The sequence below is a fragment of the Eubalaena glacialis genome, chromosome 9 (assembly GCF_028564815.1).
Source record: "Eubalaena glacialis isolate mEubGla1 chromosome 9, mEubGla1.1.hap2.+ XY, whole genome shotgun sequence".
Lineage (NCBI taxonomy): Eukaryota > Metazoa > Chordata > Mammalia > Artiodactyla > Balaenidae > Eubalaena > Eubalaena glacialis.
The window spans coordinates 27,027,078-27,048,606 of record NC_083724.1 but is presented as its reverse complement, the minus strand read 5'-3'; the positions used below and the strand labels follow the sequence as shown (position 1 = coordinate 27,048,606).

The following is a 21,529-nucleotide window of genomic DNA, read 5'->3' as shown; positions in this document are numbered from 1 at the left end:
AAAGGATGGAGTGGGGAGGCAGTGGTACCCCTCCGCCTTCGAGCTGGTACAACAGCTCTGAGTTTCCTTTATGTGGTCATCAACCGTCCTGACTTCCTAACAAACCTGCCTTCCCCTGTTCCCTGGGGAGAGTCACCGAGGCAGCGGATAAATCTTCCCAGCTTCAAAACAGTCCCTTTCCTTCTGAGCTTGATGAGAAATATATTCTCGTAGGGATTTTGTTTTATAATTTTAACAGGCAACTTCTAATTTAAAGAATAAAATTAGGAGTCTGTTTCTTTCTTTTCAAACTCAGCCCTGCCTGAGCCCAGCCAGGTAGCAAAATTTCCAAAAAGAAGTCACCACTGCATGACAGTGCTTAGTTATGGCACGAGTGACCAGGGAACTTGTGGTCAGCAGACGTGATGAACCACTGTAGTTTTGGCCCCCGGGTGGAGTGTCTCTGTCGTAGGGTTGCTGGCAGGGGGTGTGAGTGAGATGCTCCTTGGTTACACTCATCGCCTCTCTCCCCCCCTCCCTCCCAGATCTGCTTTTACTATGCACGTGGAAGCCGGGCATTCGGCGGTCCCCGAGGAGGGCCCCAAAGATCTTCGCTGCCCTCTCTGCCTCTATCACACCAAATACAAACGCAACATGATTGACCACATCGTGCTGCACCGAGGTAACCTTCCAAGCTCGGTTTTCTTGGGGTGCGGGGTGGGGGAAGGTGGCTCAGGTGGCGTTAGATGGAAGCCGTCTCAAGGTGGAAGCGGCACCTTTGCCTGGTCCCCTGCTCCTCACCATATCTCCCCTCAAGAAATCACAGCGATCACCCTAGTGACAGCCAACAGGGTAAAAACATCTTCCAGCTGGGAGGATTTCCTTCACCTGGAGGGAGGCGAAGGTGATGGATTCCGCAGTGAACAGTTCTGCGGGGCTTCCCCCTGAGAGGGATTTTTTTTTTTTTTTTTTTTTTTTTTTTTTTTTTCATATCCTGAATCCTCCGCTCTCACAGCCTTGCTAAGGAAGGAGTGAATGAGAAGCAGAGTGGGTGGGTGAGGGCAAGGAGCTCTGTGGCTGTAAGCAGTTCTTTGGACGAAGACCAAAATGATGATTTCCAAAGCAGAACACGGAATCTCCCTTGAACTGGATGGAGAGAGAAAATTCTTAAAACTGCAAGTGGCCTGATATATGTTAGAAAACCCATAGGCTTTGGGTTTAAATTCTAGCTTTAAAGCCTCCTGTGTTTAACCTCCCTCTCCTCCGTAAAAAGAGGGGACGAGTATGCCTCTGAGGTGGCGTATTGAGTGTCCAGTGTGTTCCATGTGGGTGCATCCTGGGTGTACATAAACGTCGGTCCCGCTGATAAGCTGGGGTACGTCTTTTAGGTCCTCTTTGTTTTTTCTTTGAGTGGAGTTTACTGCTGGCCAATCAAAACAGTTAAACAACAGGCCCCGGTCTGCGCTGGAAGGAAAAATATGTTTATGTAAAACCTACTTTATCCGGAAGAGATTCAAGCCAGAGGCGGATGGAAAAAGATGGCTCGAGTACCCGTTGCCAGTCTCTCTTGCTATTTCCACCTACTGACCTTTCCATCTCTCCTTCTTTCCTCCCTGCCTCCCTCCCTCCCTCCCTCCCTTCTCTTCTTCCTCTTCCTGCCTCTCTTCCTTCCTTTACCTCTAACCTGGGAAAGCTTTTAGGTATTTGCCGAAAATACGGGAAAAAGACTCAAAAGCAACAAGTGTCTTCTGCTGCCCTGCTGAGATGTTACTCTGAAATGCTGGGCATCGCGGGGGGCGGGGGGAGGGGGCATTTTCAAAGTTTCCAGCATTTCCCCAGAGCCGCTGCCTTTGGCCGGCACGTTTTGTGACATGTCACCCACGTCTGCTGCAAACTCCATGGAAGACTCCACCTTCAGCACCCTCAGGTCCCCCTCCTCCCCGGGCAGGCTCATGAGACGTGACATGCCAGCTGGCGAGGACGTCCGCCTGCAAGCTGGGGAAAGCCACGCAGGAACGTTTAGGCAGGAATTCCTGGCCCGAGCACTCCCTCCTGGTGGTCCCTCCTGGTGTGCCACCTCAGTCACCTGGCTTCCGGTCCCCCGGCCCATGTGTGTGTCGCTGGCTCTGTGCCCGCACTGCTTGGGGCGAGGCCAGGAGTCATGCTGCTGTAGAGCAGACAGCATCGGTGAGACCCCACTTTGGCGGTGGATTCTCTCTCTTTTCCATGTTGCTGCCTGGTGGGATCAGAGCCTTGATGCCTAATGCGCTTGATGACTTTCCTTCCCTGAGCTGAGAATTCAAGAAACGGAGGCAGAGAGAGAGAAACGCTTAATGCCTGGAGCATGCCACACCTGACCTGGTGCTTCTCACACACGCTTACTTCATCGTCCAGCCACACTGGGAGGGACAGTACTATGACCCGTAGTCCTGTTTTATGTATGTGAAGCTTGAAGCTGGAAAAAACTTTTTCTTTGATTTAGTGTAGTTATTTACGATCGTTTCACAAAGGATTTAAGGTATCTTAAAAATAGTCGTGCAGAACTGTAGGATTAAAAACAAATGAGAAGATTGGGGCAAATGCAGAATAAGGAGAAAGCAGTTGAAAGTTCACATGAAGTATGAAAAAGCTCACCTAGAGTTTGGGTACTCGGTGTCTGCCATGAGGTGCTGTGCGTTTGTTAGCAGTGGGCTGCAGTCTGGGCCCTGGGAATGCGGCCCACGGTAGGAGAGACAAAAACGGAATCAACTGGATTTAGAGTGTTTGTTAGACTTTTGAAATTTTGTTCAGGAATCTGAGATGCTGGAACCTGAAAGGAGTTTCTCCACTGGGTTCTCCTGAGGGGACCGTGTAGGATGTAGTGCATGCATACTGTCCCCACGCTGAATCCAGTGGTGAGTCCCCTGGGCCCACGAGGGCTGAAGTAGTTTAACCAAAGTCACCCAACCGGTGAGCAGGGAAGCTGTGTGTCAACGCAGTCCTCTGACCCCATGACCCATCCATCATATTGCCTGTCACTGGTTACTTACAGTCTCTTCTCTTTATTTATAGAGATGATTTATTTTAAAAGAAGCATCAGAGTATATAGATATTGTCCTCATTGGGGTCAGAAAGGGCACCATCTGGAATGAACATAAGCATTTGAGGATTGGTGGTAATAATGACAACATCCATGGCAACAGCAATGGTTACTATTACTGAGAGCTTATTAGGTACCAGGTGCTGTGCCAAGTGCTTTCCAATGAGTCATTTTATGGAATTTTCCCAAAACCCTAGGTGGTAGGTATTACTGTTATCCCTGACAACAACAGAAAAAACAGGTTCAGAAAGACTGAGCATCTTACCTAAGGTCAAATGACTAATAAGCAACCCAGCTGGGATCTGAGCCCAGGCTCGTCTGACCCCCAGCCCCTGCCTTTTCCCACCAGGCGTCAGTGTCTCGTCCTCGGGGAGGTGACTGGTGTCACTCTGTTGAGCATTCTAGTGGCTGTGGTATTTGGGTCTGAGGATGGCGTGGTCTGGAGGCTGGAGGTCAGAGACGAGGACCACTGAGCAGCAGGGGGCAGGGTGCTTCGGGACAGCGTATCTGCCGTCTGCATCCTGGCCTGGCTTTGGTGGCCATCTCAACTCAAAATGGCAGCTCAGTGGGAAGCTGGTCTCGACAAGTCAGGAGACAGGGTTGGGTGTCTGCTTGGCAATTTCGAGTTGGGGCTGATCTCAAAGTGACCAGGTGTGGCTCTTTCTCCACCTGTGCTTTCCCTACTCTGTGGGTGAATAAACATCTTTGGTCTCTAGGGCCTGCATTACGAGATCTTTCTGAGACCTTAGTTAATTAAAATACGTGGAATGAGAGGCAAGAAAAACAACTTTTGAACTGGCCCTGAGACTGAGCTGCTGTTCACAAGACTAGAGTCTCCTTAGCTTTTTGTCCAGACAAATTGCTATATTTACATAGGGAGGAAGGGAAAGAGAATCCGTTTCACTCCTGGGAAATCTGAATGAGAAATAACCATGGAATTGCGTTGGCTGTGGCAAAAGAGAGCATGCTGTTTGTCCATGCATTCAGCAAACATTCATTATTTGCTTGTTCCATGCCACGCCGTGCTGCATTCTTTGGGTTAAGATGGGGTACCCGAGACCCAGTCTGCCCTCTTCAAGGAGATGAAGCATGTGCATAAGTACATATAAGATGGTGAGTGATCAGTATCTAGGAGATTCCCAGTGGCAGATATATTTCTGTTTGGGGTAGAAAAAGGTGGTAGAGGGGGTAGCTTTCAAACTGATCCACGATAACATTTCAACAGGCAGAGAAGACTTAAGGTGGGTGTATTCGTTATCTGGGGGACTTAACAAAAGTGTATTCTCTTTCCGTTTTGGAGCCTGGAAGTCTGAAATCCAGGTGTTCATAGGGCTGGGCCCCTCCTGAAGTCACTAGGAGAGAATCCTTCCTTGGCTCTTCCCGGCTTCTGCTGGCTCCCGACTTTCCTGGGCATCCCTTGCCTTGTGGCTGCATCACTCCAGTCTCTGCCTCATCTGCACATGGCCTCATGGCCTTCTTCTGTGTGTGTGTGTGTGTGTGTGTGTGTGTGTGTGTCAGTGTGCCCTTTCCCCTTCTTATAAGAGCACTGGATTTAGGACCCACTCTAATCCAATATGATCTCATCTGGACCTTGTCTTGACTAACATGCAAAGACCTCATGTCCCAATAAGGTCACATTCTGAGGGGCCAGGTGGACATAAATTTCTGGGAGCACCATTTGACTCACTACAGAGTGGAAGGAGAATTTTAACAAACCAGTCAGGTGAGTGGAAGCAAGACGTGTTTACAGAGTGGTATTAGACTGTTCTGAAGAGAATAGGAGACAAGCCTAGGAAAGTATATTCCGGCCAAATTAAGGAGGGCTTGGGTACCAGCATAGGGGTAGACCGTTACTCCGTAGGTAGATGGGAAGCCGGGGTACTGATGAGATACCTGTGAATTCTAATTTAGCAAAGATTGAAGCCAAGGATTATAGACCCATCTCTTGGAGGAACTGTGAACTTAGGTCAGATCAACATTTGGTGAGGTTGACCATGATTGGACCAATTTAACTGGAGAAAAATTAAGCCCTGAGACTTCTGTTTCAAGGAGAGAGTTGGGGGTAGGAAGTTTGGTGGGTTTTCATTCATGCCACAAACACTTATGAACACCCATCCTGTGCTAGTATTGCTTTAAGCTCTAGGGATACAGCCAGGAAGAGTCAGGCCAGGTTTGGGCACTGAAGGAGCTTGAGCTTTAGTGGCAAGAGAGACAGCGAACAAAGGAGTAAACAGTTTCAGGAGTATGTTTCCACTGACCTCTTTTTTTTAAAAATAAATTTATTTATGTTTGGCTGCATTGGGTCTTCGTTGCTGTGCACGGGCTTCTCTAGTTGCAGTGAGCCGGGGCTACTCTTCATTGTGGTGCACGGGCTTCTCATTGCGGTGGCTTCTCTTGTTGCGGAGCACGGGCTCTAGATGCGCGGGCTTCAGTAGTCATGGCTCGCGGGCTCTAGAGCTCAGGCTCAGTAGTTGTGGCGTACGGGCTTAGCTGCTTCGCGGCATGTGGGATCTTCCCAGAGCAGGGCTCGAACCTGTGTCCCCTGCACTGGCAGGCGGATTCTTAACCACTGCACCACCAGGGAAGTCCCTCCACTGAGCTTTCGTCACCATTGGAAGCACAATGCCTCATGCATCGCTTTGCCTAGACGTCCCTTGTATACCTACAGCAAACCTGGGTATAAAAAGCTGGGCACGGATTGAATTATAGGCATGAAACAGTTCTGCTAAATATTTACATTATAATTATGGAGCTGTGTAATCACCAAGACGGGTCTCCAGTTGGCATATTAACCTCTCTGTTTCCCAGCCTGTAACCTCAATACGTACACAAATGCTGAGTACAACTGAACCCTGCAGGTGGGTATCTTTTTGGAACTGAACTAATCTCCCCTAATTTATCTGATCAGTATCATTTTTCTTGAGAAAAAAAAAATCTACGGTGAGATTGATAGTCTTTCATTTTATTCAGTGAGGTTACATGTTCCCTTCATCCCCATCACTTACTTTGGCCTGTTAGAATTAGGGGTGCAGTTCCCAGCTCTGTCTGGCTTGAGGGTGGTAGCCTGGCTAAAGTCAAAACTTTTTACAGGAGCTTTTGTGCTTATGTTTATGTGTGTCTATTTATGCTTATATTTGGGGATGGTGGCTTTCTAGTACTCAGCCTTTGTCAGTTGTTTGGCTGAGAGAGAGTAACAGGTGGGTCTTTGGTTTGGCCCAGAGAGGGTCTCACCCTCTACCATGGTAATCTGCATTCAGAGTTTGTTGGAGTGAATGACTTCCAAATCTCCCCCAGCTTCATGTAGAGGAGGAAACCTATGTGTGTTGTGGTCTGCCTTTCAGGAAGAACTTTTACTTGGTGATTCTGGGTTCCACAGTGATGTGGTTTTTCACTGTTTTGAGCAGAAGTGACCCCCCTCACCCCCCTTGGTAATTGAGATTTTGCAGATTTTTCCAGCCAGCACACACTTCTGGGCTCTTGGTGAACCTTAGCACCCACGTGCTGCAGTGTGGCGTTGCCCCAGGCTGGAGCCTCTTGGCTTTTCTGTCCAGCTGCAGTGCTAAGCCATCTTTTGAGTATGAGGAGATGAGAGATATGATCTATCGTGTAGTCAAACTGGTGAAGTCATAATATTTTTGCAACCAGAGCTGGAAGCTCAGTCACAATGAGAGTGATTCAGGCCTTGATTTCTTACCCAAGGTAATTTCGAGAGGTGTGAAGTCAAGAAAAGACCCACAGTTGTCACTGCCCCTGTAGAAAAAGCCCCAAACGCTGAGCTTCTGTAGCCAAGACAGGGCTCAGGCCCTACCTGGACACATTCCAGTCTCCCACTTTATGACCTTCACTGGCCTCCACCATGAATAACCTTATTGAGAAAATGCTATCGGTCCTTCACCTGCCTTTTAGAGTCTGTCTTGTTTTATATCTTGGTCATGTTAGCCATGTTTGTAGAAAGGAAAAAAAAGATAACTTTTTTCTAAAATTAACGTCCATATAACTAAGAGACTTGGGACATACTGTAGTTAATGTCTTAGTTTGGAAATGGGAAGTCTTACCTTTCAGAATAAGTCAGCAGGGAAATGACCTTCTATGAAATCCAGAAGATATTTGAAAGAAATTCAGATAGAGATGGTTGCCTTAGACACCGATAGCTTTTGTGATTTTGAACTATTAGGAATAAAAGGCTTAGCAGTGCATGGCGTACAGACTGGATGTGCCCTGAGAGCTCTTTTCAGGAGGAACAGAGGAGGGTGCAGGTGAAGGTCAGCGGACCCAGGCTCCCAGGTCACAACTTCGTGCTCACCTAGAGGAGCGACTTCGAGGAAGTAGCTTAACTGGTCCGTTCTCAGCTTTCACTGAAGATAATCAAACTGACTTTGCAGGGCGTTGTGAGAATAAAAAGTAGCTGAGAGGGTCGAACACCTAACCATGCTTGAAACATAGCCCTTAATAAATGGGAGCAGCCGTTCCCATTCATTGTTATTATTTCACCTCCAAGGTATTATTCTGGGTGCTCCTGACTTTGTGCAAAATGCATTTAGACACACAGAGTGAAATAGGAAACTGCAAAGAAGACTAACCAAAGTGGTGGAGGAGTTGAAAAGGAGACCTATTAAAAAAAAAACAAGCTTGAAAGAACCGATTATTTTTGGTGGAGAAGGGAAGACTGGAGGGCGACCGAATGACTGTCTTCAAGGTGTTGAGGTGTCGTTATGTGGAAAATTATAGCCAGCTGTTCTCCATCTCCACGGAGGTCGACAGAACCAGGGCAGACGGGACAGGCCAGAGCCAAAGAAGGAAAGGGGAAGCAGTAGAAATGACAAAATATAAATCAGGAACAAACACAGAGAGCATGGGGCGGGGGGAGGGTGCAAGTCTCAAGGAAGGTGCCAGAAAAGTTGGTGTCAACACTTCCCATGAACTCCTGAGCTGTAGGGTGTGGAACCTGGTCCCCTCGCTTCAGCCTGCCCCCCATCTCTTGCCGTGGGCGCCAGCTTGCTCGTAGCTCATGGCCACGCCTGTCTAACCCAGGGCAGCTGGACTGAATAGTTGGCACTTGACTTGGAGCGGTGTCTCAGTCGGGGTCCATCTTGCTTCCTCAGGGTGCAGCTGTCTGGAGGCATTTTCTGTCGTCGTGACTGGGGAGGAGGAGGCGCCGCTGGCATTGGTGGGCAGGGGCCTGGGATGCTGGTGATACACATGCTACACTGCACAGGAAAGCCTCCCCCAGCAAAGAATTATCTGGCATCAAAACATCAGTAGCGCTACTATTGAGAAACCCTGGATTAGAGGAGTAGAACCTCATAGCCTGGGCTTTCTTAAGGCTCATTAGTTTACGCCAGAGCATTTTTTCCCTCCATTTACACCAAACCATGGAACTGAATGGTTAGAAGACTGTTACAGCATTTGCTATTCTAAGAAAATGTGTGGATTCCATTATAATCATATGTTTCTTAGCTGTCTGCTCTACTTTGGTTTAAAAATATTTATATTTCTAAATAAGCGACTGACTCTTTGTACAGGGAAAATAACATATGCATTAGAGCTCCAGGGAGTGTGGTGCAGACACCACCTTCCACGCTTCCTCTGCCCAGATTCTTGCTGGCCAATTAATCGCTGCATTCAAGGGCTCCCAAGGCAGGGACTGCCCTGCACTGAGAATGTGCTGGTTGAGAGAAAGACAGGGCTTCAGGTGGGAGAATTCCCCAGGGGCCAAACACAGGCCAGCAACAAAGGGAGGGCTCCCAGAGTGAGTGGCTTCAGCGCACAACATCCTGATGCTCTGGAAATGTTGCCACTCGGTGACTCTGAGGATACAGCACGCTTTCCTGACTTACTAATACATTGCTGTTTCTAAATAATATATGTTGTGTGTGTCCATCTGTAAACTTTCAGAGTCTTCTGAAATTCAGACACAGCATGAAAGCACACGCTATATTTGATCCTTGCATAAATAGCACAGATTTTAATTTTATCCCAGTTACGGATATCTGGCGCGTGTGCCGAAACTCTGGGCAGACTGGTGTGAAATTTAACTTGAGCAGCTAAACACAAGGGTGAGAGAGCACAAAATAAACAAGCACGCACACTTCCAGCCCTACAGCATTTGGTATGTGAACGGGAAAAGCACCCAAATCCTCTCTCTTTTATTTTCTCCCTTGTGACAGTCAGATTACAGATTGTCTGAAAAGGCACAAATCCTCCACATCTCCACATCTCCCACGCCACCCCTTTCTCCCCCGGAAGGCTGCCTGCAACCATTTCATCTGCCTAAGTTCTTCCGAGGTGGAGTTGGAGTTTCAGTGAATGAAAGTGTCCAGGATGCTTTGTTTTCAGATTTGAACTTAGATTAGAGATTCCCTTGGTTTCAAGAAAAGGAAAACAGTCTCCTTGAGAACATCTTGGAAGGGGAAACAGGAATGGAATTGGAAACGATGGGAAATAACAGACTTGCAGTTTGGTAGATGGGCATGGGGATCTCGGTTTAGGCAATTACAGAGTTTGTGACCCATGGAGAGTTAATTAAAAGCTCAGTTCCTTGCTTTACTAATTTGTAAAAATGGGAATAACTCCGGCCTAATAGAGTAGCTAGGGAGGCGCACAGTGGTGGCACATAGGTGCTCCGAGAATGTCACTTTCCTTCCCCCTTAAAGACATCTGTTAAGTCCAGCCTAAATGCCACTTGCTGAGGAAGTAGGATGCGCTGATGGTTGCTGCTGATAATCATTCATGTTGGTACAAATTCCATTCTTCTCTCCCCCTTTAATCACCTCCATTCAGGAATCAGCCAACACCTTTCAGCCTGCCCACCCCTATTTATAGGTCATTCTGGGTATTAAGTACACAGAGAGCTTTCGGCCTTAGAAACACCTGTGTGTCCCAGCGGACTGTGTTGATTTGGGGGGTTGGAGGAGGGACGGTGGGCATGTGTGTGCAGTTCACGGACCCGGAGCCATGAGAAGTAGCAACAGTGGATGGGTGAGTCTCTCCCTGTACTCCCGAGAGAGGACGTCTGCCTTCCATCAGTAAAAATTCCCATCTTTATATTCAATTTGTTTCCACAGAAGAGCGCGTTGTCCCCATTGAAGTATGCCGATCCAAACTGTCAAAATACTTGCAGGGAGTAGTTTTCCGCTGTGATAAGTGTACCTTCACCTGCTCCAGTGACGAGAGCCTCCAGCAACACATAGAAAAGCACAATGAACTGAAACCTTACAAATGCCAGCTCTGCTACTATGAGACCAAGCACACCGAGGAACTGGACAGCCACCTTCGGGACGAGCATAAGGTACGGGCCTGGCCTCCCTCCTCCCCCCCTCCCCCCCCAGCACACCTGGGGGAGGGGCCGGGCCAAATTTAGCCGCACCCACTGTGTGCAAGACAGAGACAACGCACCAAAGTAATGTTTAAAATGAGGTTCAGTTTATTCTTTTATAAAAGAACTGTAAGGTCGTTTTAGAAAAGTGGAACACGTAGCTGGGGGAGAGAGAACCACCTGTAATGCTACCCCCGCATCCAACTGCTTAACATTTTTGGTCTCTTCTATGCCAACTTTCCTTTGTTTTATTTAATTATGATTCTACCTTACATGAAGGAGTACATCTTTCCTTTCTTGTTCTTAACTTACCCTAACTGGAGTATTTATTTTAAATGTATTATCACAAGAGTTGATGAACTTTTTCCGTAAAGGGCTAGATCGTAAATAGTTTAGGCTTTGCAGGCCAGATGGTCTCAGTGGCAGCTACTCAACTCTGCCCTTGTAGCAAGAAAGCAGCCCTAGACAAGACAAAAATGAATGGGCATGGCTGTGTTCCAATAAAACTTTATTTACAAAATTAGGCGACAGGCTGTGGACCCTTAGTTGCCGGCCCCTATTCTATCTGATGGCTCTGCCGGTGTGTTCCTCAGTCATGTAGGTTGTTTCTGATATATTGCTGACTACAAAAATTTTCCAAGGCTTTGCTATTCATGTCTGAACATTGTAAGGACCGTATGATATGTGTTTTATTTGTGGAGGGAACAGATTAGTATAGGACATAAAATAAGGGGTTTATGAAAAAGAATTCTCTTCCAAAGTCTGCTGATCAGAGGGTAAAATCATCCCAGATGGCTTCCTCACTTCTCTGAGGACTTGTGTGGCACATCAGGAGTTGAGACAGTTGTTTCTGGTTTTGTATATTGTCCAGAGTGTGGGGGAGTGTGTGTGGGGGGGGTAGGGATGATTAGTATTTGTTTCATGAAAAGAGCCTATTGAAATGTTTTCTAATTAACCAACAAATCCAAAACATCTAGTGAGTGTTTACCTAAGGCACAATGAAAAGCACTTTTGATACTGTTTCCTTTTTTCCTTGCTCTGTGTACTATCAGTGGAAATAACAGCTTCTCTTCTCTGGATTTACAAACCCAAGTTATAAAGATTCCTGTCTGAGTCATCTGCACCCAAGGGTTAGAATTTTTCTGTGGGGTGTTGAGAGAGAAGGCTGAGCTTTATCATCCATCTACAATTTAATGGTTTGATGCTAACTTTTCTGCTTTGGAATGCATTCATTTCCTAACGTGTCTCCCCAAAAATGAAAGCAGAGAAGAAAAGCCTGAATTACCTCACTTAAAAACTTCAATACCCTTTCTTATCCAAACTTCCTGGGCATTTCTGCCCCAAAACTGAAAGGAAAATCACTCATCTATCTCAAGCTAAGCTTTCTACATTTATGCACATGTGTCTTATTTATGTAACCACCTTTTTATTATAGTGTTGAAGCCATCAGACTGGTATTTTGGGACAGAGCAAACCAGGAAGGTAGATTCTTCCCCAATGGTTGCACAGTAGCTGTGAGTCACTGGAGAACTCCAGAGAAGGCTAGAAACTACACCAGATGTGAAAGCAGGCGGAAATGTGGGGCTTTGGAATATCAAGCAAATGGTTACTCAGGAAACTAGGAGCCCAGTTTAGAACTTTCAGAGCCAAACAGACCTAGGTTTGAATTTTGTCTCCACCATTTACTGTACAGCAGGTTACTTCAATTTCTCTGTCTCCTGATTTCTAAATGGGAATCAGTATACTCTTCTCAGAAGTTTTGTAAGATTAAATGAAGTCCTGGTATTTCCCACACTTTGAGAGGCACATCTCAGTCTATCTGTGAATTGAACTGTGCTCAAATATAACAACAACCTATCAGAAAGGCAGTTATGTCCCTAAAGACCTAAAATGGACTATTAAATCACTAACTCTACTTTGCATTTTAGACATGGTCTTTGATATGTTATATTTTCATTATGCCATGTTCGATTCTTTAATCTTACTCCCTCTCATGGTTGACCAGCTTATTAAGTCCAACAAGCACCTAATTGAGGCTAAAGAATTGCCACTCTCAGCATGCCTAATGATTTTCATCTTTGTCTCAATCGTTGTGAAGTTTGAGGCTCGTGCTTATTAACTGTTCCTTCTTTTCTAAGTGATGAATACAAAATGCAATTTGAATTTTTGAAATAATTATCCAAACGCTATTTTATAAACATAGACAGCAGTGCTGCTGAAAGTGAATTTTTGACTGATAGGCAGTGACATTATGCACTAATTAAAAGTGGTCATTCATGGGGGTGAAGGATATACAAAAGCCTGATTTCAGCATTCATGAAAAGGGTATAGGAGTATCGGTAAACAATGTACTAAAGAGAAGTTTGCTAATGATTGAAATACAAAAGTCAAGAACCATGAGGCAAGAACAAGAAATTAAAGCCATAAGAATTGGAAAGGAAGGAATAAAACTCTTTTTGTTCACAGACAGTGTGATCTTTGTAGGTAGAATATCCTAAATAATCTATTCTAAAAGGTGCTAGAATATTAGTGAGTTTAGCAGAATTGAAGGATATAAGATTAATATACAAACGCCAATTATATTTCTATATACTAGTAATGGACAATCTGAAAAAATGAAATTTTAGGAAGATCAGTTTCATTTATAATATCAAAAAGAATAAAAATGCTTTAGAATAAACAAGAACTGTGAACGCTATATGCTGAAAACTACAAAATGTTGTTGAGAGAAATAAAAGAACTAAGTTAATGCAATATATACCATACTCATGGATTAGCAGACTCAATATTCGTAATGCTTCCCAAACTGATCTACAGATTCAGTGTAATCAATCTATCAAAATCTCAGTAGGCTTTTTTCTTTGGTAGAAATTGACAGACTGATGCTAAAATGTATATGAAAATGCAAGGGACCTAGAATAGCCTGAACGGTATGAAAAAATAACAAAACTGGAAGACTCACCCTTCCTGATTTCAAAACTTTTACTATAAAGCTACAGTAATCCAGAAAGTGTGGTATTGGTATAAGGACAGATGTATGGATCAGTGGTGCAGAAGAAAAAGTCCAGAAATAAAGCCTAATATATGTGGCCGGTTGATGTTCATCAGAGGTGCCAAGGGAATAAGGAAAAGATAGCTTTTCAACGAATAGTGCTGTTACCATTGGATTTCCATATGGAAAATAGTGGTTGTTGATGCTTACATCACTCAAATTTCTCTTGGGAAAAAATTCTTAGGTATGATACAATAGCTGTGAAACATTAAAAGAAAAAAAATCAATAAATTAGATGTCATCAAAATTAAATTGTTGCTCTTCAGAAGACACCATTAAGAAAATGAAAAGGCAAGCAACCGATTGGAAGCAAATATTTGCAAAATAACTGTCTAACAAAGGAGTTTAACCAAAATATATAAAGAACTTTTACAACTCAGTAATAAGAAGATTAACAATTTAATTAAAAATGAGAAAAAGATCTGAATAGACACTTTACCCATGAGGATATACAAAAGACAAATGATCACATGAAAAGATGCTTAATAGGACTCATCATTAAGGAAATGCAAATTAAGAGAAATTAAGACAACATCATTAAGGAAATGCAAATTAAGACAATTAAATGCAAATTAGGTAGTAAGCCATCACTACCTCTCCACTAGAGTGGCTGAAATTAAGAAGACCAATAGCACCAAAGTGTTAGCAAGGTTGTGGAGAAACTGGAAATCTCACACAGGGCTGAATGCAGTGTATAATGGCACATCTACTTTTGAGCATTTTGGCAGTTTGTTTAAAAGTTCAACATACACTTTACCATTTCATCCAGCAAGTCTACTCCCACATAAAGTCATTGCATAAACAAAATGTGCTATATCCATACAATGGAATACTACTTATCAATAAAAGAAATTAGCTACTGATACATGTAACAATATGGCTAAATATCAGAATCATCATGTTAAATGGACAGAAGCCAGACACAGAAGACTACATATTGTATGGTTTCTAGAAAAGGCAGAACTGAGGAGACAAAGCAGGTCAGAAGTTGCTTCAGGCTGGAGGTTTGGAGCAGGGATTGCTTGCAGAGGTTATGAGGGTATTTCTTAGAGTAATAGAAGATGATTGTGAAAGGTACAAATGCATACATTTACTAAAACTCATTGAAATGTTCATTTAAAATGGATTAATTTTATGGTAAGTAAATTACACCTTAATACCTAAAAGATGCAGGTTCCCCAGGACCTGACACATGGTAGGTCCTCAGTAAATGTTAATTTTCTGCAGTCTTTTCTTATAAGGTTGATCCTGAGAACAGATAGATCTATAAAGATGCAGAGATCCAGAGGAACGTGTAAACTGCCAAAAATAAAATGTGCAATAGACTTAGCAGTTGGTTCTAAACTAAGGTTTACTGTTTTCTAGCAAAACAATGCGTTGTGTGCATTGCTTATTACATTCTTCCACGAATAGCTTTAGGTGATTTTGTGTGGTGGAGAGAATCAATACAAGAAATTAAAAGACACTGTAGGATGTATTTTCAGTCAAAGGATTTCATCATTAAACAGAACTGGATATTCAAAACTGGACTCCTGAATTCTGCCTGCAAAGCTTGTAAACCTCAGGAATGTCTCTGAAGATGTCAGACTGTATCATTCATGGACTAGACAGAATACTGGTTCAGCAGGAAGCATCCTTGAAGTCAAATAAACCATTCCGCTGAAGAACCAAATTCTCAAGTGCCCTGGATTTACACTGCTGTGTTTATCCTCAGAAGCCAAGGTGAAGTAGAAAGGGGTGACAGTCAGCACATTCATTTTTTTCTCTTTATTTGTTTTAGCACCTTCATTTTTTTAGGTGACACAGAGTCTTGTCTTCCTAGATCTTTATCTTTGTACCAGTGAACAAGGAATCACTTGTAAATCTCTTGGAATCTGAAGTAAACAGTACAGGCTATCTGAACTTTTAGTTTTTCATCCTTCAACTCCCTGTCTTTTTTCTATCTCACTAGATCTTCTAGAGGTGGACTATTCTATTCTTTCAGTCCCTCCCTCCTTATGTTCCTACCTCTTTCTCTCTCTCTCTCTCTCACACACACACACACACACACAGACACACAGACACACAGAATGAAATCATATGTCAGTAGTGCCATTTATTAGCAATGCTGGTGCAAGATGAAGAGGTAACATTTCTAGGAACCTTGAAGTCATGAAAAAAACCAAACCTCGCACTTCTCACATTTGGAAAAACACACATATATTTTTCTTTGAAGAAAGTTTAAGTATATGCAATACCTTGTTAGCGTTCTTTATGGTTCTGAAGTCTCTTTCCTAGTTTAAGGAACATAAAAATGTATTATCTCTAACTTGCTTTGCTCGTAAAATTGTCATATTCGCTGTATTAAATTTAGAAGGATAGTCTATTCAGGCAATACACATTCACTAATTGAATTTACTTAGAAATGTTTTTAGTTTTTTATACAAATGGAGCCTCAGGCAGCTGAACTGTAAGGAACTCGCATCTCCTACTTTCTGTCAGTTTAGGGGAAGCAGCAGAACGTTCACCTCAGGAGGAATTGCCAACATTTGAGTTATTCCAATAAAATTGTTCCGCTTCCTGGACTAGTGAAATCCGCAGGGGCAAAAAAATCACATAGAATGTTTGTTTCCAGCAAAGGGAATGAGAAGAAATAAAACAAAGAACCTTCCCCAACTCCAAATCATAAAATACACCTTTGGCCGTGGTTTTTTTGGACTGTGTTTAATTTCTGAACCAAGTACTGGCATCTCTAGCTTTATCAACTCTGTAGATTCCGGCAAGCTGAAGGTTTTTCCAGAAGATAATGTCATTTCATCCTTGCTCTCCTTCATGTTAGTTGCTTCTTGATTTGTCAACCGTGGACCTGCTTCTTTCATGTATTTTGGAAGACAAATCAGAGGTAGATGAGCAAGAGGTGTGGACATATTGAGACGGGTGTGCCTGGCAGAACCTTAGAAGATATTTCTCAAGTAGACATTTGAAGATGTTCTTTGCCTATAACCTTTGAAACTATCCACTAAAGTCTCCAGCCAAAATGAATGGCCCCAGCTCCCAGGCTTCCATAGATACTTTCCTTCTTCCTCTATTAAGGTATGTATTTCATGCTGCCTCAACTTGCACTTAACTCTTTTTTTTTTTGTGGCGCACGGGCTTAGTTGCTCCGCGGCACGTGGGATCCTCCCGGACCAGGGCTCGAACCCATGTCCCCTGCATTGACCGGCAGATTCCCAACCACTGTGCCACCAGGGAAGCCCTGCACTTAACTCTTAACAAGGCTCTGTCTTGCCACTGGATGCAACAGTCTTAAAATGGAAACCACATTATTTACCTCTCTTTTCTTCCCAAATCTAACCATAGTGCCCTGCATACAATAAAGTCGCCAGTAGCTGGTTGCTAAATAAATAAATAAATGAAATCACTTTTCAAATAAGAAATTATAAGTATCCTATTTGTTCAAATAAGCAAAACATGACAGCATCATCAGCATCTTTGCCTCTGGATTTCGAGTTCAGGAGATTGGCAGCAGCTCAGTTGGCCGACAGCAAAGTTGTTTGACGTTAATGATGCCTTTCACTTGGCTATCTTGAGTACTTGTGACTGGGGCTGTGCTGAGATTCTCAAAATGATTGATTTTGTCTGGACTTTTGCTAAGTCAGGTCTGGCAGAAGCATGTTTTCTGTTCTAACTCAATGATGGCAAAAGAAAGTAGTCTCCTTGACTTCTGTGCTCCATACCCTTCTGGTACTTTACCATCCTTTATTCTTACTGTTCTTAGAAAGGTTTTTATTTTGAAGAAAATATTCTCAAAAGATTCTGCTGCTTTATCCCACCAAATTTTGAATGGAATATTATTGTCACAGTACTTTTTTCTTCCTTCTTCTTGTGTTCAGCCAGTATCCCATGGATAATGTTTCCTATTTTGTAAGCAAATTTACATTTCGACAGATGGTCTGCATTCTAATGAGGAAAGCTGGAGCTATGTCATCTGAAGATGTGAGTTCTAATCCTGGCTTTACCACTTACTTGCTTTGTGTCCTGTTTTCCTCATCTACAAATATGGAAGATAATACATATCTCACAGAATGATCATAAGGGTTAAGTGATACATGGAAAAACTACTGGATTAATTTTTAGCCTATAGTAGATTATTTGGTAAGCATTGAAACAAAATCTTTTAGAAAATGTCCAATTTTATTCTCATTAGCAAGCAAATTTGTATCATGGCATGCAATATTATGAAGTTCTTTATACTTTATGATCGCCTATGGGATTTTATGTTACTGGTAGATTCAAATAACATGTATTGTGTGTCAACTAGATGACTGGCCTTATACTCTGCACTGAGCCTGTAAAACTAAACAGTTGCTACCCTGGAAGAGTTTATAAGCAAGCAGATGAGATAAGCTTAAACAGAATCACAACCAGCGTGTTAAGTGCTGGATAAAGATGTCTATAAAATAGGAGGGCAGCATAATGCAAAGCAAGTATGGTGTCACGGCTCACCTTCCGTAGAACTTTAATACACTGAGCTGAATATCTTTTCTAGAAGCTTTTATAAGAGCTCTGATAGAAATGTTCTTAGCAGAGAATTTAGGACTTTCACCTGTGTCTTTGACCACCTTCCTGTAAGAATTCGTAGAGACAGTGCTTTGCTGACCCTTTCTCCCACTGATTCCTTTCCCTCATTCTCATTCTGACTTTCAGAGACAGGCAAAGGGGATGTGCTGGGCAAACCACCTGATAATCATAAGTCAGGGGTGGGCAGACTCTGGCCCATGGACTAAATCTGGCCCACTGCCTGTTTTTATATGGCCCACCAGCTAAGAATGGTTTTGACAATTTTAAATGGTTGAAAAAAATCAAAAGAGTAATATTTCATGACATGTGAAATTATACAGCATTCACATCACAGTGTCCCTGAATATAGTTTTATTGGAGCACAGCCATGCTCACCCATTTCCGTATTATCTGTGGCTGCTTTCAAGCTACACAATAATTGAGTAGTTGTGACAGACCATATGGTCCAGAAAGCCTAAAAAACTCGCTTAACTGGCCCTTCACAGAACAAGTTTGCCTGCCTGGGCCATAAGTCCTTTAAAATCTTTGCAATACTACACATTGTCAGTTTGTGACTGAGATGGGCACTTCTGATGTAAGAGACAGTTTTTCCATGTTCTCTGCTGTCACTTCTTCTAGAAGTTAAAAGTTCACTTGGCCTTTCTTTTTAACATGAACACGCACTATTAGGTGATGTGAACATCCTGGTTGGATGTCTCTTTTTGAACGTACAAGTGTTAAGTCAGTAGGAGGGGGACTCTGGAAACATGACGTGGATTTTTCTTCATCACCATCTCCCCCAGTTAATGTTTGCTAAGTAATCTGAAGACGAAGGTGTCCAACTTCATTCTTTCCTTAACAAGCAAGGTTATATCAGTCTTTCCTATAAGACTGGGTTTGCCCCCCAGGGCAGTATGAAAATGCATGTGCAACTTGGTTATATTTGTAAATCACATAACACTCCTCCCCTTAGAATAAGACTCGAGTATGGAAATTCTTTCGTATGCTAGGGACAGATAGAAACCATTTTGCTGAATGGTTAAAAAGCAACAACCAAAAACACAGGTGTAGTGGTGAAACTTGAACATTAAGCATGAGCATTGAAGGGTTTACAGCATCTCCACTTCAGGGTTAAGGGGTGAAGCTTTTGCTGGTCTTTGGCAGTTCATCTCACCTCCTTACTGGACAGCTTTTCACACAACTCTGAGTTAGCGGCCTTTATGGGGGACTTTCAATTCCTGGGCATTCACAAATAAGTTTCACGAGATACAAGGATCTGCACATAGTTTTACAGTCTGAGTGATTGTGTGTTTGAACAGTCTACCCTTTAAAAACATGGATGGCTTCTTTTACCTTCAGAAGGCTCTATGGAGCCAGGTTCTAGAACTCAAACTCAGCCTTGCTGTCTTTCTCTCTCTGTTGTGGGCTTTTGGGAAACAAGGTGATAAATTGCTTCTCATCTCTAAAGAAGAAAGTGAATGTCCCTCCATATGTCCTCTGTCCCATTAAGAAGTTGGTCGGATACCCACCAATTTCTAGATCCAGGAAGTAATCACTACAAGTATGATCATTTTAGAAGCAAACTTAGAAATATATTGGAACTTTAATATAAAATCTGTATACCATTTGACTTTGACCCTGTAATTTCACGTCTGAGTATTTAGCCTATAAAATTAAAACTAAATATAAAAGAAAGGTTTATATACAATAAGGCTTATTACTGCATTTTTTTCTATTTTTAATTTAAAAATTTTAAAAAAAATTTTTTTATTTTAAATTGGAGTATAGTTGAATTACAATGTTGTGTTAGTTTCAGGTGTATAGCAAAGTGATTCAGTTATATATGTAGGTATATCCATTCTTTTTCAGATTCTTTTCCCATATAGGTTATTATAGAGTTCCGTGTGCTATACAGTACATCGTTGTTGATTATCTGTTTTATATACAGTAGTGTGTATATGTTAATCCCAAACTCCTAATTTATCCCTCCCCCCCCCTTTTCCCTTTGGTAACCATAAGTGTGTTTTCAAAGTCTGTGAGTCTATTTCTGTTTTGTAAATAAGTTCATTTGTATCATTTTTTAGATTCCACATGTAAGTGATGTCATATGACATTTGTCTTTCTGTTTGACTTACTTCACTTAGTACGATAATCTCTAGGCCCATCCATGTTGCTGCAATTCGCATTATTTCATTCTTTTTTATGGCTGAGTAATATTCCATTGTGTGTGTGTGTGTGTGTGTGTGTACACACACGTACCACATCTTTTAATTAATTAATTTATTTATTTATTTATTTAGGCTCCGCTGGGTCTTAGTTGCGGTACACAGGATCTTCGTTGCAGCATGTGGGATCTTTAGTTGAGGCATGCGGGCTTCTTAGTTGCGGCATATGGACTCTTAGTTGTGGCATGCATGCGGTATCTAGTTCCCTGACCAAGGATCAAACCTGGGCCCCCTGCATTGGGAGCACTGAGTTTTACCCACTGGCCCACCAGGGAAGTCCCTATACCACATCTTCTTTATCCATTCATCTGTCGTTGCACATTTAGATTGTTTCCATGTCTTGGCTATTGTAAATAGTGCTGCAATGAATATTAGGGTGAATGTATCTTTTTGAATTATAGTTTTCTCTGGGTATATGCCCAGGAGTGGGATTGCTGAATCATACGATAGTTCTATTTTTAGTTTTTAAAGGACCCGCCATACTGTTCTCCATAGTGGTTGTACCAGTTTACATTCCCACCAACAGTGTAGGAGGGTTCCCTTTTCTCCACACCCTCTCCAGCATTTATTGTTGGTAGATTATTTGATGATGGCCATTCTGACTGGTGTGAGGTAATTCCTCACTGTGGCTTTGATTTGCATTTCTCTAATAATTAGTGATGTTGAGTATCTTTTCATGTATTTTTTGGCCATCTATATGTCTTCTTTGGAGAAATGTCTATTTAGATCTTCTGCCCATTTTTTGATTGGGTTGTTTGTTTTTTCTGTTACTGAGCTGCATGAGCTGTTTGTATACTTTGGAGATTAATCCCTTGTCAATTTCTTCATTTGCAAATATTTTCTCCCATTCTGTGGGTTGTCTTTTTGTTTTGTTTATGGTTTCCTTTGCTGTGCAAAAGCTTTTAAGTTTAATTAGGTCTCGTTTGTTTCTGTTTTATTTTCATTACTCTAGGAGGTGGATCCAAAAAGATATTGCTGTGATTTATGTCAAAGTGTGTTCTGCCTATGTTTTCCTCTAAGAGTTTTACAGTATCCAGTCTTAAATTTTGGTCTTTAATCCATTTTGAGTTTATTTTTTTGTATAGTGTTAGAGAATGTTCTAATTTCATTCTTTTACATATAGCTGTCCAGTATTGAAGAGACTGTCTTTTCTCCATCATATGTTCTTGTCTCCTTTGTCATAGATTAATTGACCATAGGTGTGTGTGTTTATTTCTGAGCTTTCTATCCTGTTCCATTGATCTATATTTCTATTTTTGTGCCAGAACAAAAATGTGTTTTGATGACTGTAGCTTTGTAGTATAGTTTGAAGTCAGGGAGTGTGATTCTTCCAGCTCCAT

The 21,529-nt window shown here is 42.6% G+C and overlaps 1 protein-coding gene across 11 annotated transcripts in view; it reads left to right on the top strand.

The window, feature by feature from the left end:
• Positions 1-21,529, top strand: part of ZNF462 (zinc finger protein 462) — a 142,463-nt gene that overhangs the window by 108,525 nt on the left and 12,409 nt on the right. For all 11 annotated transcript variants that reach the window (XR_009702073.1, XM_061200140.1, XM_061200146.1 and 8 more), the window contains 2 exons: positions 525-661; positions 10,123-10,346. Coding sequence is in view for 10 of the 11 variants with exons in the window: in XM_061200140.1 (XP_061056123.1) it covers positions 525-661; positions 10,123-10,346 (361 nt within the window). In the remaining variant the exon portion in view is untranslated. The remainder of the gene's footprint in view (positions 1-524; positions 662-10,122; positions 10,347-21,529) is intronic.